We start from the raw sequence: 18,873 nt of genomic DNA, 5'->3' as shown, positions 1-18,873 counted from the left end.
TCTACTAAAAATACAAAACATTAGCCGGGCGTGTTGGCGGGCACCTGTAGTCCCAGCTACTAGGGAGGCTGAGGCAGGAGAATGGCGTGAACCCGGGAGGCGGGAGCTTGCAGTGAGCCGAGACCGTGCCATTTCACTCCAGCCTGGGCGACAGACCGAGAAACTCTGTCTCAAAAAAAAAAAAAAATGTTTTGTGAGTATTGTATAATATAAATGGCAATATAAACTTGTAGAAAACTCAATGGTCTCTGAAGGTAAGTCTGTGAGACCCCACCTGGGTTCTGCAAAATCCAGGTGACGAAATACATTTAGTATAGAATTCACTTTGTAGGTCTTTCCAGGGCGTGGGGCTCCCACTTCTAATCCTTAGAGAGAACAGTCAGCAGCGGAAAGTGATGTTGTATCTGTAAGTAAGGTCACCACTGAATGAAAATAGTAAAAAAATCAACCTAAAGAAGGTAGGTTTAACTGCCCCTCTGAGAAATTGCTTAAAACATTAAGATGATGGAGTTTTAGAAAACATCCAAGCCAGTCCAGGGAACTAAGGTTTTTCTGTAAGACTTGAATATTTATGTATGTATGTATGTATGAGAAGGAGTCTCGCTCTGTCACCCAGGCTGGAGTATGTATGTATGAGAAGGAGTCTCGCTCTGTCACCCAACCTCTGCCTCCTGGGTTCAAGCGGTTCTCCTGCCTCAGCCTCTTGGGTAGCTGGGACTACAGGCGCCCACCACCATGCCTGATTAATTTTTGTATTTTTAGTAAAGACAGAGTTTTGCCATGTTGGCCAGGCTGGTCTCAAACTCCTGACCTGAAGTGGTCCTCCTGCCTCGGTCTCCCAAAGTGCTGGGATTGCAGGTGTGAGCCACCACCCCTGGCCTGTACTTGACTATCTGAAACCATTGTTCTCCTGTCATTCTGGTCGAATTTGCTTAAGGCACATGGTGCTGTTTGCTGACTCCATGCAGGATATTCGTCTATCTAGTCCCATCATATGCACTACAAAACCCTGACTAGCAAAAAATATGACTATATCATATGTATGCACCATTAAATTATAACTGTAAGCCCACATGTCTACAAGCAAACCCGACTGTCACACTGAGAGTGATTCGCTATTTGTTTCCTGCTTTCTGCATTAATATTCTTTTGCCATTTGTTCATTTGTTTTATCTGGCTGATAGGTAGCTGACAAATGGAAACTTGCACTAAAAGTCTAAGAAAATATATGTGGTAGTGAAACTTAAAATTGAGAGCATTTTTTGTTAAGTGATATATTTTTCTAAATATTAGGAAAGATTGTCATTAATCTGGTGGTAACCCCTGGGTCTGGCTTGTGGCACATCAGTATTTGCAGAGGACAGAATTCAGGAATCCCTGGGACTACACGGTAGCTCATGCCCAGCACGTTGGGAGGCCGAGGCAAGAAGATTGCTTGAGCTCAGGAATTTGAGATCAGCCTGGCTAACATGGTGAGACCCTGTCTCAATACAAAAAAAAAATATTAGCTGAGCATGGTGGCGTGCGTCTGTAGTCCTAGCTACTCGTGAGGCTGAGGTGGGAGAACACTTGAGCCTGAGAGTTTGAGGCTGCAGGAGCCGTGATCACGCCGCTGCGCTCCAACCTGAGCAACAGAGCAAGTTCCTGTCTCAAAAAAACAAAAACCCTGGTCTGAAGTGAAGGTGTGAAAACAAATGCAGTGATGTCTATGAAGCTTAGCGAAAGGCAGCTGGGCTCTGGAAATGTCAGTTTGTTCAGGGGCATTATTATCCTGCACTTGGATCACTGTTATCATGTAGGGCTGTGCATTCATTTGTTCATTTGGAAAGCATTGATTCAGCACCTGCTGTGGGTGAGGGCTTACTGTCTGCTGTCTCGCACGTTCCACCCTGCTCTCATCTCTTGAGCTCTTTGTCTCCACTCACTGTTATTCATCCTTCAGATCTCATGGGTCACCGACTCTAGGAAGCTTTCCCATCCCTGCCATCTTCTCCTTTCAAGCACTTATCCCACTGAAATGGGTGGTTCTGTGTTATGTTTGGTTTGTTTTTGCCAAGTAGCATAGCTTTATTTTAAATTGTGGTAAAATGTACATACATACAATTGTCATTTTAACTATTTTTAAGTGCACAATTCAGGGGCATTAAATACATATGCCTTGTTGTCAGCCATCACCAACATCTGTCTCCAGAACTTTTCATCTGTCCTAACTGAAACTCTATACCCCTTAAACACTATCTCCCCTCCCTGGCCTCCATTCTGCTATTCTACTTTCCATCTCGATGAATTTGACTACTCTCGGTACCTCGTGTAACTGGAATGACACAGTGTTTGTCCTTTTGTGAGTGGCTTATTTCACTCTGCATAGTGTGTCAAGGTTCATCCATGTTATGGCATGCATTGGAACTTTCTTCCTTTTTAAATGTGAATAATATATTCCACATTTTGTTTATCCATCATCCATTGATAGATTGCTTCCACCTTTTGCCTATACACTGTGAGTAATGTTGCTATGAACCTATACAAATGTCTGTTTGAGTCCTTGCTTTCAATTTGGGTATATACCCAGAAGTGGGATTACTGGATCGTATGGCATGTCTATTTTTCCTTTCTTTGCTGCAGACATGGGGCACTGCCCTATCTATACCATAGGACACTATTCAGATGCAGTGGGATGTCTAGTTGGTGTTCCCAAGGGCATTCAGTGCAGCAGCCCTCACCTCCCCCAGCAGACCTGGCATATAGAAGCAAAGATTTGCTAAATGAAGGATGCTTAGCAAGGGAGACCATTTGTAAACAAATAACTACAGTAAGTTCAAGTGTTTTGTAATGGTGCACAAAATATGATGGTAGGTAAAGGGAACAAAAACTTCTAGGGGACAATGTCAGGAAGAACAGGCAATATTTTTTCAGTGTTTTCTCTGAAATGACAAATTGCAGATGTTTATGAAATCTCTCCAAAAATCGTTCCTATTACTTAATAAGTAAGTGCTCAGTCTTAAAATTCTAAGCGTTATCAAAATGTGTAAGGCAAAAAGTGAAAGCCTGCCCACACTGTTAACAGTGTGATATAGACTCTTCCAAGAGGCTTTCAAAATAAGTTTTAAATGTGTCTTTATCCAGGCATGGTGGCTCACACCTGTAATCCCAACACTTTGGGAGGCCAAGGCAGGAGGATCGCTTGAGCCTAGGAGTTCGAGATCAGCCTGGGCAACATGGCAAGACCCTGTCTCTACCAAAAAAATTACAAAAATTAGCCAAGCATAGTGGGGTGTGCCTGTAGTCTCAGCTACTCAGGAGGCTGAGGTGGGAGGATCATCTGAGCCCAGGAGTTTGAGGCTACAGCAAGCCATGATCGTGCCACTGCATGCCAGGCTGGGTGACAGAGTGAAACCCTGTCTCAAAAAAATAGGGTCTTTGTGAAAGTGGGAAAATTACCCATATAATATGTTCTATGTATCTTGAGGGATGAGGGAACAGCTTTTGTTTGTACAAGTGGAATTCTGTTAAGAAAAGCCGCCATTCACAGAAATGAAACTGAATCCCTTTGTTTATTAAGATATTTTATGGCCAGGTGTGGTGGCTCATGCCTATGATCCCAGCACCTTGGGAAGCCGAGGTGGGTGGATCACCTGAGGTCAGGAGTTTGAGACCAGCCTGCCAAACATGGTGAAACCCTGTCTCTACTAAAAATACCAAAATTAGCCAGGCATGGTGGTGGGTGTCTGAATTCCAGCTGCTTGGGAGGCTGGGGCGGGAGAATCACTTGAACCTGGGAGGTGGAGGTAGCAGTGAGCCGAGATCGTGCCACTGTGCTCTAGCCTAGGCAACAGAGTGAGACTCTGTCTCAAAGAAAAAAAAAAGATATTTTATAAGTTGCTATTTATGATTTTCACAGTGACTCAAAATTAGAATTACTAAGAAAATAAAATCTATTTCTTGTTTTCTAATAAAGTGTAAGACCACACAGGTTGGTGGTCAGTGTTTATGTATTTAACAAGATTCGTTGGGGAGTTCTGCCTTTGCTTCAACAAAAAGACTCAAATTTAAAAACCTATGGAGGCAGGCTGGAGGTGCGGAAGGAAGGGTACAAATGTTATTATATTAAAACACATGTTAAATCTGATTTAATATGAATCCATTTTTGTTTTATTTTTATTTTGTTAGAGACAGGGTCTCATTCTGTTCCCCAGGCTGGAGTTCAGTGGCATAATCATAGCTCACTGCAGCCTCAGACTCCTGGGCTTAAAGGACCCTCCTGCCTCAGCCTCCCAAGTAGCTGGAACTACAGGCGTGTACCACCATGCCCAGCTAATTTTTGTATTTTTAATTTGTGTAGAGATGAGGTCTTGCTATGTGGCCCAGGCTGGTCACCAGCTCCTGGGCTCAAGCGATCCTCCTTCCTCAGCCTCCTAAAGTGCTGCAATTACAGGCATGAGCCACCACACCCAGCAAATTCATCTTTAAATAAGCAGTTGACTCCCTTTAACATAACTGAGTATTTTCTGTGATTTTATATTATCTAGACTATTGAAAAGCACCTTCTTAGAAACTGACCCATAGGAGACTTGATGTTTGATTTGTGGCTTCAGCCAGCATTGTGGGAAGGATGTTTTTTTGTTGTTTTTCGAGACAAGGTCTCGCTCTGTAACCCAGACTGGAATGTAGTGGCGCAATCACAGCTCACTGCAGCCTTGACTTCCCAAGCTCAAGCAATCTCCCCACCTCAGCCTCCCAAGTAGCTGGGACTACAGGTGCGCGCTACCATGCCTGGCTAATTTTTGTATTTTTTGGTAGAGAAAGGGAGACCCTTTCTCTACCCATGCTAGTGTTGAACTCCTGGCCTCAAACCATCCTCCTTCCTCGGCTATGGAAAGGATCTGTTGATGGGCAAAACCGTAAAACTTTCCGTCAGTTGTCTGACAGATGAGGCTAGCTCTCATTTATGTAAATCAGGGTGGCTGCATAAATAAAATTCACAGATAAATCCCCAAACTTATTTAACTTACATGTTCTTTTCTAGGACTGCCAGCAAAAAGTCAAATGTATTCATGCTTAATGACATTTATAAAACAAAGTGAGGTCCAAAAATAAAGTGCTAATCCGTGCACTCAGGCTTCGAAGAGGGGGCTAGGCAGGGCAAGGTGGTATAATTATATAATAAAATGGCTGGAAGTCTCTGAAGGGGAAAGGAGAGAAAAGGAGTTTAATTGATCTGCAAACTAATTAACTAAGCCCTGCCTAAGCACATTCTAGCAGGCAAAGTCAAGAAACAGTAGCAGCTCAATAGGACTGAGCACACTGAGACCAATATAAATACATGTTCTTCAGGCATAAAATAATCAATCTTTTGCTCTAAAATACCCCATCCTTTTTTGATCCTTAGCAAGAGATGGCAGTGGATGAGTACCTGCTTTGTTAGATTTATTTTTCTCCTCCGTGTCACAGACAGTATAACAAACTGCGAAACCTGCTGAAGGATGCGCGTCATGATTGCATTCTCTTTGCTAATGAATTCCAGCAATGCTGCTATCTGCCGCGGGAAAGAGGAGAGTCCATGGAGAAGTGGCAGACCAGGTATGGCCCTGACTTGCTGCCGTTTTCACACCATCGTCTTCTTTCATATCCTCATCATTGGCTGTTTGGGCGTTGATCTAAATAGTCTGCTAGAACAAACCAACAATTATTCTGGAACCGTGATTAACACCGAAATGCTTACCATGTCAATATTTTAGATACATCATTTGAATACATAACTGATACATTTTTTTGAAAATTGCAGTTAGGAAGATATAGGTACCCAGAGTATGTTTGCCCCAGACCCTAGCAGCTATCAGGATCATTCCAGTGACCTAGAAGTCATAACTTTAATACATGTATGTAGAAGGAAGGCAGAAGAGCTCCTTTTTTGTTTTTTAATTTTAATTTTTATTTTTGAGACAGTGTTTTTTGCTCTGTCACCCAGGCTGGAGGGCAGTGGTATGATCACAACTCACTGCAGCCTCGACCTCCCGAGCTCGAGTTTTCCTTCCACCTCAGCCTCCCAAGTAGCTGGGACCACAGGCCTGTGCCACCACACTCTTTTAATTTTTGTATTTTTTGTAGACACGGGGCCCCATTGTGTTGCCCAGGCTGGTCTTCAATTCCTGGGTTCAAGCGATCCACTTGTCTCAGCCTCCCAAAGTGCTGGGATTATAGGTGTCAGCCACTGTGCCCGGCCAGGCTTCTACTTACAGTCTTATTAAACTGAAACTGGTCACTTAATTCTGAAAAAACTACTTCAGGAAATACAGTGTCCTGATTTAAGTCTGCCGAAAGCAGAGCCTAAAGCAAGTCCTTGGGAGTGTGGAGTGTTTATGTAGAAAGCAGTTCCCAGAAGCAGGAGTGAGGAAGTGGGGAGAGTGAGATGGAGATGGAGGGCAGGTGGTGAAGGATGTGCTGCTGCTGCGGGAAATGAAGGCTCCATCAGTGCTGCTGAGGAGCCACACGGAATGTGCCTCAGAAGTTACCTTGAAAGCTGGGCATGGTGGCTCATGCTTATAATCCCAGCACTTTGGGAGGCTGAGGCTAGAGGATCAGGAGTTCGAGACCAGCCTGGATAACATAGTGAGACCCCATCTGTACAAAAAGTTAAAAATTAGCCGGGGATGGTGACATGCACCTGTAGTCCCAGCTACTCAGGAGGCTGAAGCAGGAGGATCACCTGAGCCTGGGAAGTCGAGGTTATAGAGAGCCATTATTCACCACTGCATTCCAGCCTAGACGACAGAGTAAGACCCTGTCTCAATCCATCAATCAATCCAGTCCTATACACAGTTCTCCAGACCTGTTTCCCAGTTCCAGTTCTTTTTTGGAAGATTTCCAGGCATTTCACATGGTTCCATATCAGACCCTATTGGATTATGATCTTTAGCTACTTGCAGCTTAGTTTTTCTCTTAGCCAAATACTTGCTTCTTCATCTTTTAAGCCTCACATAACATAGCTTGTCATCTTGTGTGGTGCCCCAGTTAAACGGTGTAAAAGATGGCAGAGACTCGTGGTTTCTAGGCCATATCAAGAAATGAAGTCGTTGCAGTGGTGGTTGGAAATGAAGTCGTTGCAGTGGTGGTTGGATGTCTTAGGGAAGAGAAGTGAGGTTCTTTCTGGTTCATATTTGTATCCCCCAGAGCACCCAGCCCAGCGCTTCTTTATAATGGATACTCCAGAAGTATTTGTTGAATGAATGAATGAATGGTTATCTATATACACCAATGGATAGCAAATTAAAAGCCAGATGTGAAATTCTGAACAAGAGCTTGTGTTTGTCTGCCTGGGGAGAGCTCTCATACCCTTTGCTTTTCCAGGAGCATATACAACGCAGCTGTTTGGTACTATCATCACTGCCAGGACAGGATGCCAATTGTTATGGTGACAGAAGATGAAGAGGCAGTTCAGCAGTTTGGAAGTGAAACAGAAGGAGTATTCGTGATTTCTTTCAAGGTATTTGCAGATGTTGTATATGTATGAGTGCTCATTTTCTAAGTAGTACCCATAAGGCTCTAGATCCCTTTGGTAACACAGAAAAGAAAAAATAAAAGAGGAATAGACGTTAAGAAGTTCCATTTTGGCCAGTCGTGGTGGCTCATGCTTATAATCCCAGCACTCTGGAGGCCTAGACGGGAAGATCACTTGAGCTTAGGAGTTCAAGACCAGCTGGGCAATCTAGTGAGACCTTGTCTCCACAGACAAAAAAAAAAAAAATATATATATATATATATATATATATATATATATATGTGTGTGTGTGTGTGTGTGTGTATATATCCAAGCATGGTGGCACACACCTGTAGTCCCAGCTACTCAAGAGGCTGAGATGGGAGACTCACTTGAGCCTGGGAGATGGAAGCTGTAGTGAGCCGTGAACACACCACTGTACTAATGCCTGGGTGACACAGCAAGACCCTATCTCAGCAAATGAAGTTCTAGGCTGGGCGCGGTGGCTCACGTCTGTAATCTCAGCACTTTGGGAGGCTGAGGCGGGGGGATCACAAGGTCAGGAGATCGAGACCATCCTGGCTAACACGGTAAAACCCCGTCTCTACTAAAAATACAAAAAATTAGCCAGGCGTGGTGGCGGGCGCCTGTAGTCCCAGCTACTCCTACCTGAGGCAGGAGAATGGCGTGAACCGAGGAAGCGGAGCTTGCAGTGAGCCGAGATTGTGCTGCTTCACTCCAGCCTGGGTGACAGAGTGAGACGTTGTCTCAGAAAAAAAAAAAAAAAAAAATGAAGTTCTGCTTCTTCATTATGCCCCAACTATTTAACGTTGACTTTCACAAATTCTGACCAACTTTGACTATAAGGCCCACAGCATCTAATACCAGCCCAGTAAACTCCTACTGACAGTAAACTAACATTTATAAAATGGTGATGATGATGATGATAATAGGTTGAATAAAATTGCCAATATTCTTATTGTTGACCTATAAAATGGCAGTTTGACATGGTTCTACCTACTGGTAATAACCAACACATCTATGCCAGCCACTTTTCTATGTCTATTATTTCATTTAATTCTTGCAACAACCCTGTGAGGTAGGTATTATTATTTAATCCTATTGGTAAGGAAACGGAAACACAGAAAGGCTAAGTAACTTGTTCCAAGTCACACAGTAGAAAATGGTAGGGTTATGATTAAAATCCAGGCAGTCAGACCCCAAAGCTCTTAGCCATCATGCTGTACTGCCTTCCAAGTTATTTTTCTGAAAATATACACGAAACAAACTGTCTTAAAGGCCGGTCTTTTTTTTCAACTGTTCCTCACTCTTCCCCACTTGTGAATGTTCATGGGGGTAATAGGGATAAATGAAAGGGTTGAGATGTGATATTATTTATGTGAATGCTGTCAGATCTGCTTGGTACAGATCTCAGACAGGAGTGGCATTATCAGTGACAGTTTCTTTGGACTGTCTCAGCAACGCAGTTCTGCCTATCTCTTAGGTACGTTTTTTGAGAGTAGGATGACTGTTAATCTCTCAACAGATCACTGGTCGCTTCTGTCTGCCTGGCTAGTCAATTAGGTTTCACTTGTTGATATCATTTTTTGGTGCAGAAACTAGAATAAGGCCCTGTATTATCCCTGTCAGTTTATAGAAAGTCTAGTTGGGTTTTGAATTGTAGATTCTCTAAGGGTTCCCAGGTGCATATATTGCTAAAGATTTGTCAATAGAATTTTCTTGGCCCTGCTATAAAAAAGTGCTGTGGCATGCCAGAGAATTCCAGGAGCGCTGGATATTAATGGCAGTGTCACTTGTTTTTTCTGTTGTAATACATCATGTCTTGTTCCTGCAGAGGACAGTTGACTAAAATTACATTTTTCTACTTTTTGTGAAAATTACTTTTCTCTGTAGTCCAGTGGTATCATACAGTTTTATTTTCTATAGCGTTTCTCAAGAAAACTGTGTGACCAAGGGCTTCATAGAGGTGAATGATAGTAGAAAAAAGAGATATTGTGAAGTTCAGATGAGTGGGAAGCCTAGAATTTTCTGTGGGGACTTGAAGTTAGATGGAGAAGAGCCAAGATGATAAATCCCTCTTGAAGAGGTGGTTCATAATGACAAAGTGTGGTGTTGATAAGTGATAAGCGACCATAGAATTCAGGCACTGACGTTAGCACAGACAGAATTTCTGGAAGGAGTAGGGAAAGAAAGGAAGCAGTTTGAACAGGACTCTGAAATTAGTGGGAGAAATGCTGGAGTTGACAGTAAGTATAACCTGTTTGCTTTTCGATTCGAGAACAGAGAATGTGCTAGACTCTACCCCTCAGACTTAAAAGTTGAGTTAAAATACATAAAAAAGACAAGAATGGCCCAGCACAGTGGCCCATGCCTGTAATCCAGCACTTCGGAAGGCCAAAGCTGGAGGAACACTTGAGCCCAGGAGGTCAAGGCTACAGTGAGCCAGGATCATGCCACTTATACTCCAGCATGGGCAACAGAGCAAGACCCTGTCTCTTAAAAAAAAAAAAAAAAGGACAAGAATGTACACATATTGCTGGGCACAGTGGCTCACGCCTGTAATCCCAGCACTTTGGGTGGCCAGGACAGGAGGATCACTTGAGCCCAGGAGTTTGAGACCAGCCTGGACTACATAGTGAGACCTCATCTCTACAAAAAATTAAAAAATTAGCCATGTATGGTGGCATGTGCCTCTAGTCCCAGCCACTTGGGGGGCTGAGGTGGGAGGATTGCTTAGGGCAGGGGGAGGTCAAGGCTGCAGTGAGCCAAGATCACGCCACTGCATCCAGCTTGGGCTACAGAATGAGGCCCTGTCTCAAAAAAAAGTACACATACATAGGCCATTGTCTGCAGCAATTAGATACACATAAAGACAGGCTGCCTGGACGTGTGCAGGTGTGTTTGTAGTGTGTGTGGAGAGAAAGAGACTTGAAAGCACAAAGTAGCCTAGGAGGTGCAACTGTTCCACGGTGGGGTGGCCTTGTGGGGCTCGTTTGGCAGGCTCAGGGGTTAATGTGGTAGTAGAGAACCAACGGTGGAGTGAGGCTCAGGAAGTCCTGCTCACTGAGCACCCCCTCAAAACGGCAGGCCAGCAGAAGTTCCCAGTCAGGAGTTTCTGTAGTAGTACCATGATGAAGAATCAGTACCTTCTGACCATGTTTCTCTGTGCCTTTGTTAAATACAGAATTACCTGGACAATTTCTGGCCTGACTTAAAAGCTGCCCACGAGCTTTGTGATTCTATCCTTCAGTCTCGACGGGAGAGAGAGAACGAGAGTCAGGAGAGCCACGGGAAGGAGTATCCAGAACATCTTCCTCTGGAAGTGTTAGAAGCTGGGATTAAATCTGGACGCTATATCCAGGTGAGGGTGGTAATTTAGAATGTATCAGGGCTGGGCACAGTGGCTCATGCCTGTAATCCCAGCACTTTGGCTAAGGCTGGTAGATTGCTTGAGCCCAGGAACTAGAGACAAGACTAGGCAACACAGTGAAACCCCGTCTCTAGAAAAAATTCAAAAATTAGCCAGGCGTGCTGGTGTGTACCTGTACTCCCAGATTACTCAGAAGGTTGAGGCAGGAGGATCACTTCAGCCTGGATGGTTGAGGCTGCAGTGAGCCATGATTGCACCACTGCCCTCCAGCCTGGGTGACAGCAAGAACCTGTCTCAAAACAAAACAAAACAAAACAAAAAATCTTTCAGGACCAACCAGTATGTTTTCTCCTCTTTTTACTGCATCCTGTCACAGGCCTCTGATTTCACAGGCTGCAAACAAGATGGGCATGAGTAAGTCACGGCTGTCAGTGTTTCAGGTGGCTTGGGAGTCATTCTTTCCGTAGACACTGATGGCCCAGCTTGAAGCTACTCTGCGATGATAAGTCTTTAATTCTGTTACATATAGAACATCATACAAGCAGAATGTGGAAGTCTCCTGGTAAATGCCTCCTGTCACTAGAAAAAAACATATCTCTTTGAATCAAGGTCTGGAGGTTTGGTGATACTGTAAAATTGGTGAAATTTAGCTTCTTTCCTCCTTTGCCATTTTTTTCTCTGCCCCTTTCAAGGGCTTCTTTGTGATCCTCCCAGGACCCTAGAACCCAGATGCTGTCAGGGTCTTTGGAAGAAATCAAAGACAGTTTTTATTCAGATTTCAACAGTTTTATATACACTCATTTATGTGTGTATGTGTGTGTAGCTCTATGCAGTTTTATCACATGCATAGATTTGTGTATCTACCACCACAATCAAGATACAGAACTGTTCTATCATGGAGTTTGCATTTCTAATGAGCAGCTCAGTAGATGATCAGCCACAATCTAAGAACATCACTCCAAAGCCCCTCCCTAAAAGTGTGGGGATTTTAAATGAGTATGCCTAGAGAGGCTAATGTTTCCAACTTAGTAGTAAAGTTTATGGCATTCCTGGGAGGATATATATTTTTTATTTTAATTTAATTATATTTATTTATTTATTTATTTTTGAGACGCAGTCACGCTCTGTCGCCAGGATGGAGTGCAGTGGTGCGATCTTGGCTCACTGCAACCTCTGCCTCCCAAGTTCAAGCGATTCTTCTGCCTCAGCCTCCTGAGTAGCTGGGACTACAGGCGCCCGCCACCACGCCCAGCTAATTTTTGTATTTTTAGTAGAGATGGGGTTTTACTGTGTTGGCCAGAATGGTGTTGATCTCTTGACCTCGTGATCCGCCCACCTCAGCCTTCCAAAGTGCTGGGATTACAGGCATGAGCCACTGTGCCCGGCCCCTGGGAGGATATTTTGAGACAGAAGATTTTTAAAAGACTACTCATCAGTTACATAAGATGAGCCTGGTACTTTCAGCAGTTTGTATAGCTAAAAGTAGTTCAAAATGATGGTATTTTTCTCTAAAGAAAATAAACCTTAGTGACTAATATTATTCCTACCCGCACGTGGTGAAACCCTGTCTCTACTAAAAATACAAAAAATTAGCCGGGCGTGGTGGAGGGCACCTGTATTCCCAGCTACTTGGGAGGCTGAGGCAGGAAAATTGCTTGAACCCGGGAGGCAGAGGTTACAGTGAGCCAAGATTGTGACACCACACTCCTGCCTGAGTGACAGAGTAGGACTCCATCTCGAAAAAGAGGAAAAAAAAATATGTATATGTGTGTGTGTGTGTGTGTGTGTGTGTGTATAATTCCTAAAGGGATCACAAACCTTGAATATTATGGGGATGTTTTCACATAATTTTAAAAACTAGACCTTTTGGAGATAAACCAGGCAGAAAAGAACATTTTTCACATTGAGTTTTTTTTTATTATGATTTTAGGGAATTCTGAATGTCAACAAACACAGAGCCCAAATAGAAGCTTTTGTTCGACTTCAGGGAGCCAGCAGTAAAGATTCAGGTTCAGTATAAACCTTACATAAATGTCCGTACTCCTTTTTTATTCTGACGTTATACAATGAAGAAAGCAAAGTTGAAATTGTCATGTCCTATGTGTCCTGTTATGTATGCCTACATACATTGGGTATGTGGGATTGTCAAGGGGGGGGTTCCCCTAGCTTTTTGTCTATAATTTCTAATTTTATTGTAATAAATTTAAACTACAACACAGAGAAGCAAAGCAACTTGCCCAAGATCACACACCTGGTAAGTGGTGGAGCTGAATTTGTAGCCAAGGCTGTTTGGCTGTGATTTTAACATACTACTCTGTGCTGCCTCAATGTGCTATATTGCTTTATTGGAGTAAATTTTTTTTAAGTAATAAAGAAAAAAAAGTGTAAATAAGTTGTGTCATGATCAGGTGTAGTTCTTAGTTCTGTAATGACAGGGTGAAAAAGAAAACCTGCTAGTCAAAGGAGCGTGACTGGGTCGAGAGAGAATGAGAAACTGGCTTTCTTTGGGCCCTTGCTTGTCAGAATTCTCCCTGTCGGTTCTGCCCTATCTAGTTCCTCAGCCCATTGACCACTCCCTTGGCTGTGTAGGATCCTAAAGGTATTTGACAGAAGTCCAGCATAGGCTCACATAGTTGCATGCAGGGAACTAATACCTTTTTAAAAGGTGGTGAGGGGGGTGGGGGTATTTTTTTAAAAGATGATTGAGGGTGGCACTTATGAAAGCTCAATATACAGTATGACATGGTGCCAGCAATTCTTCATGCCTAACCTGCAGAACAAAAGAAGTTTGACTTTACCTTTGAAAGGAAGAAACTTTACTTGCCGGAGTGCCAATTAGACTTTGAGTATATTACGCACAGAATGCCTCACTGGTGTGCCATTCCCTCGGCTTTACGGGTTTTTTCTGTGCTGCCCCAAACACAGATTTAGTCAGTGACATCCTAATCCACGGGATGAAGGCTCGAAACCGCTCGATTCATGGAGATGTGGTAGTTGTGGAGCTGCTCCCTAAAAATGAGTGGAAAGGAAGAACCGTAGCCCTGTGTGAGAATGACTGTGACGACAAGGCTTCGGGCGAGTCCCCAAGTGAGCCCATGCCTACAGGTAAGCCAGCTGGAGAGCCACTCCAATGTCCATTTTTCTTGTGGAATTATATTTATCTTCTCCTTAGCAATCCAGAAATACTGCCCTTATTTTATTTATTTAATTTAAATTGACAAAAACTGTATTTATTGTATATAATATGATTTTTTAAATGTATTTATTGCATATAATATGATGTTTTGATATAATACATTGGAGAATGGCTAGACTGAGCTAATTAACCCAGTGTGTTAACCTCACACACTGTGTGGTGAAAACACTTAAGATCTACTCTCTTAGCAATTTTCAAGAATACAGTACATTGTTATTAACTATAGTCACAGGTTGTACAATAATAGTTCCTAACACGAGATATAGTCTCTTCCCCTCCATTATCAGTTTCCCCTCTGCGGGTTTATTTTACTCTCATCAGTACCCAGATATGCTGTAATGGCTTTCCTCTTAAAATCAAACCAAAAATCCTCTCTGAGTCCCACGTCCCTTTCAGCTGCTGCCCCTTATCTTTAAAGTCAGAGTATAGTTACTCTACATTCTCTCTTCCTCCCCGCCAGCCTCTCATGCCTGCCATTCTGACACCTCCCAAGCCCTACTCCTCTAAAGTTGTTCTTGCCAAGGTCACCAGTGACCCCACTGCCAGAGCACTGGTCAGCCTCCATCATCTGGAAGCTGTCAGCAGCACTTGGCTGGGGGGCCTCTGCCTTCCATGGGGCTTCTCCCAGTTCTCCCACCCAGCTGGCTGCTCTTCTCAATTCTCCTGGCTCTGCATCTCATTGTCCTCTTGGATATGCAAGGGCCCCATGCTGGATCTTCTGTTCTCTACACTCTCTCCCTTGGGGATCTCCTGCAGTCCTTTGATTTTGTATCTCTGGCCCTTCCTCGGCTTCTGGTTTTGTTTACTCAGTTGTCTATTTGGCATCTTCCCCTCAGACTTAACATGTCCCACACAGACTCCTGATTTCACCCCTAGACCTGCTGTTCCCCACGTGTCCCCCAGTCTCAGTAAAGGGCAAATTCATTCTTGGAGTTGGTCAACCCAAGACACCTTGGGGTTATCCTTTACTTTTTTTTTTTTTTTTTACTCATCAGCAAATGCTGGCAGCTCCAACTCTAATGCATGGCCTGAATTCAGCCACCTGCCACACTTCCCCCACAGCTCTCCCACTTCAGTCCATTGGCACCTCAGGATCGTTGCAGCAGCCTCCTCACTGCTCTCCTTGCTCCCACCATTGCCCCTCCCCATGTAATCTTTTCTCCACTCAGACACACAATGATCCTTCAGAAAGTGAGTTGAGGAAGAGGGTGCTGTGGCTCATGCCTGTAATCCCAGCACTTTGGGAGGCTGAGGTGGATGGATCACTTGAGGTCAGCAGTTCGAGACCAGCCTGGCCAACATGGTGAAACCCTGTCTCTACTAAAAATACAAAAATTAGCCGGGCGTGGTGGTGCTCACCTGTAGTCCCAGCTACTGGGAAGCTGAGGCACAAGAACTGCTTGAACCCAGGAGGCGGAGGTTGCAGTGAGCTAAGATCGCGCCGCTGTACTCCAGCCTGGGCAAGAGAGTGAGACATTGTCTCCAAAAAAGAAAAAAGAAAAAGAAAGCGAGAGTTGGCTCCTCTCATTTCTCTGCTCAGAACTCTTCAATGGCTGGTTCCTGTTTCACTCAGAATAAAATCCAAAGTCCTTACCATGGCCTACAAGGCCCCACCAGCTGAGGCCGCCTTCTGCCATTTTCCTCTTCATGCTTCTGCTCCAGCTGCATTGAAGACTTGTTCTTTCTACCACCCGGATGAAGCTTTCCCCAAATAGCCTCACCTCTGTTTTCCTCACTCCCTCAAGTCACTGTTCAAATGTCACTTTATTTAAAATAGCTGCCACTTCTGACCCTCTGTCACTCTTGGTCACCTTACCCTACCTTGTATCTTTCTTAGCAACTGTTACAACTTCACTTTTTTTTTTTTTTTGGTCTATTTTTCACCCCCACAGACACCCAAACTGTTTTTTTTTTTTTTTTGAGACGGAGTCTCTCTCTGTAGCCCAGGCTGGAGTGCAGTGGCCGGATCTCAGCTCACTGCAAGCTCCGCCTCCCGGGTTCACGCCATTCTCCGGCCTCAGCCTCCCGAGTAGCTGGGACTACAGGCGCCCGCCACCTCGCCCGGCTAGTTTTTTGTATTTCTTAGTAGAGACGGGGTTTCACCGTGTTATCCAGGATGGTCTCGATCTCCTGACCTCGTGATCCACCCGTCTCGGCCTCCCAAAGTGCTGGGATTACAGGCTTGAGCTACCGCGCCCGGCCCCAAACTGATTTTTTATAAACCCCATGAAATCAGGGACTTTACCTATTATGATACTGCTGTATTCCCTGGACCTAGAACAAAGCCTCATCCCTGGTTGGAGCGCAATAAATATTTGTGAAAAACAAAAGAAAAAAGAATATTTTTAACTATTAAAGTTTGGTCTCGGCTTCAGTCAGTGATGATTGGAAGTGTTGTCTGTCAGTCTTATGATCTGTATACTTTTCTGTGTATAATGGACCAAATGAGATTGGCTGGTGAGAGAAGGCAAGAAAGACTGAAAATGCGCAGTTGAGGGCGTGGTTTAAAACCAGTGTGAAAATCATTGACTTTTCCCAATATATCAAAACGAGATTGATAAGATAATGGCAAAAGAGAGAAAATGGGACAAGTGGATTCTAAATGTTATCTCAGGAAGAGAGAGCATACTGACAATGTTATTTAAAAAGCCGTCTTTGCTGGGCATAATGGCACGTGCCCATAGACCCAGCTACCCAGGAGGATGGATTGAGCCCAGGAGTTTGAGACTGTAACATACAATGATAGTGTCTGTGAATATCCACTGCACTCTAACCTATACAGCATAGTGAAATCCTGTTTCTTAAAAAGAAGGAAGGAGAGAGAGAGAAAGAAAGAAAGAAAGAGAAACAAAAAGTGTTTTTAAATTATCCATCTTTAAAATAAAATACCAAGAAGGCAAATCTTAAAACATACCTTTTCTTGTTGTTGTTGTGTGTGTTTTGGATTTTGTTTATGTGTTTGTTTTTGAGACAGAGTCTCACTCTGCTTGCCCAGGCTGGAGTGTAGTGGCACCATCTTGGCTCACTGCAACTTCCACCTCCCAGGTTCAGGCAATTCTCCTGCCTCAGCCTCCTGAACAGCTGTGATTACCGGTGCGCACCACCATGCCCAGCTAATTTTTGTATTTTGTAGAGGTGGGGTTTCACCATGTTGGCCGGGCTGGTCTTGAACTCCTGGCCTCACATGATCCTCCTGCCTCAGCCTCCCAAAGTGCTGGTATTACAGGCATGAGCCACCATGCCCAGCCATTATTGTTGTTAATAAAAGCTTCCTTTCAAAAACATTCTTGAGTTGGGTGGATGTGCTTGAAAAAAAAATAGGACACTGTATTTCTTTTTCTTTTCCTTACTGCCTGAGGTGGTCAGAGTCCAGATAGGTGGCACCTAACTAGTTAATGCCTTGTTTTGTTTTCCCAAAGGTCGAGTGGTGGGCATACTTCAGAAGAACTGGCGGGATTATGTGGTGACATTTCCATCCAAAGAAGAGGTCCAATCTCAGGGCAAAACTGCTCAGAAAATCCTGGTTACACCTTGGGATTACAGAATTCCCAAAATTCGAATCAGCACTCAGCAAGCAGAAGCCCTCCAGGTGGCCGGCATTCTTCCTCTACTGTGGAATCTCTGCTCTTCTGTCGTTGCCAGCTTTTCAGCAGTACCAGAAAGCATTATTAATTCTTTTGCATATAAGGAAATGAATTATTGATGGCATCTGGCATTCCAAGATACTGGGATGTGTTTTTTGGGGGGTTTTTTTGTTTCGTTTTGTTTTTCCAAGACGGAGTCTCACTCTGTCGCCCAGGCTGGAGTGCAGTGGCGCGATCTTGGCTTATTGCAACCTCAGCCTCCCGGGTTCAAGCAATTCCCCTGCCTCAGCCTCCCAAGTAGCTGGGATTACAGGCTCCCACCACCGCGCCCAACTAATTTTTGTATTTTTAGTAGAGATAGGGTTTCACTATGTTGGCCAGGCCAGTTTTGAACTCCTGACCTCATGATCCGCCACCTCTGCCTCCCAAAGTGCTGGAATTATAGGTGTGAGCTTCCATGCCCGGCCGTGTTTTTATGTTTTTTAATTTGTTTTTTGTAGAGATGGGGTCTCACTTTGTTGCACAGGCTGGTCTTGAACTACTGACCTCAAGCAATCCTCCTGCCTTGGCCCCCCAAAGTGCTGGAATCACAGGCATGAGCCACTGTGCCCAGCCCCAAGATTCTGTTTTTTAAAAATTCTAAATATATGAGAACCATCCATTAAATAGTCTGTGGTTAATAAATTCAGGCCAGAGAGAAATTGTCCTAGAAAGAGCTGTGTAGGACAACCAGAGAGAACGTACATTATCCAGCTGTCCAAGACAGAAACTTTCAATAGATACACTTTGCCAACACTAACAAGCTTTCCTCCAGCAAGCAATATAGAAATACGATCACTCTGCCCTGTAGGGATGATGTAGTGGTACTTCACAGAATTGATTATCCATAAAGGAATATAGCACTGGAAAGACTACATAAACAAGAAGGTTAGAAATTAACCTTTACTTGTGTCAAAGAGTATGGGCATTGCCCAATTTAATTCCCCCTGATATTTTTCAGTTTGTAAATGAGACACTAAAGCAGGATGTCCCCGGCCAGTAACCTGGCCATTGTACTTTTTACATCTTGAAGCTTTATGCAGGCTCTCCAGGCCAGTTGCACCTAATATGTTTTCCATTCCCATGGTTTGCTGGAATTTTTGGGTAGTGGGGATTCAGTTTACACTGACACCTTCTTCTCCGCCAAAGACCATCTTAAGAGGTCTTCAAACAGGCCAGGCGCAGTGGC

At 43.9% G+C, this 18,873-nt stretch overlaps 1 protein-coding gene across 4 annotated transcripts in view; it reads left to right on the top strand.

Annotated features, from left to right (window-relative positions):
• The window catches only part of LOC105488299 (DIS3 like exosome 3'-5' exoribonuclease), a 42,018-nt gene that overhangs the window by 7,388 nt on the left and 15,757 nt on the right, over positions 1-18,873 (top strand). For 3 of the 4 annotated variants that reach the window (XM_071101167.1, XM_011752212.2, XM_071101168.1), the window contains exons 3-8: positions 5,449-5,577; positions 7,345-7,480; positions 10,680-10,856; positions 12,796-12,874; positions 13,791-13,970; positions 17,481-17,650. In XM_071101167.1, the coding sequence (XP_070957268.1) occupies positions 5,449-5,577; positions 7,345-7,480; positions 10,680-10,856; positions 12,796-12,874; positions 13,791-13,970; positions 17,481-17,650 (871 nt within the window). Of the gene's footprint in view, positions 1-5,448; positions 5,578-7,344; positions 7,481-10,679; positions 10,857-12,795; positions 12,875-13,790; positions 13,971-17,480; positions 17,651-18,873 lie in introns of those variants that run through there. The other variant, XM_071101169.1, reaches the window with a different exon arrangement.

The sequence above is a fragment of the Macaca nemestrina genome, chromosome 7 (assembly GCF_043159975.1).
Source record: "Macaca nemestrina isolate mMacNem1 chromosome 7, mMacNem.hap1, whole genome shotgun sequence".
Classification (NCBI taxonomy): domain Eukaryota; kingdom Metazoa; phylum Chordata; class Mammalia; order Primates; family Cercopithecidae; genus Macaca; species Macaca nemestrina.
This window is presented reverse-complemented; position numbering and strand designations above follow the sequence as displayed.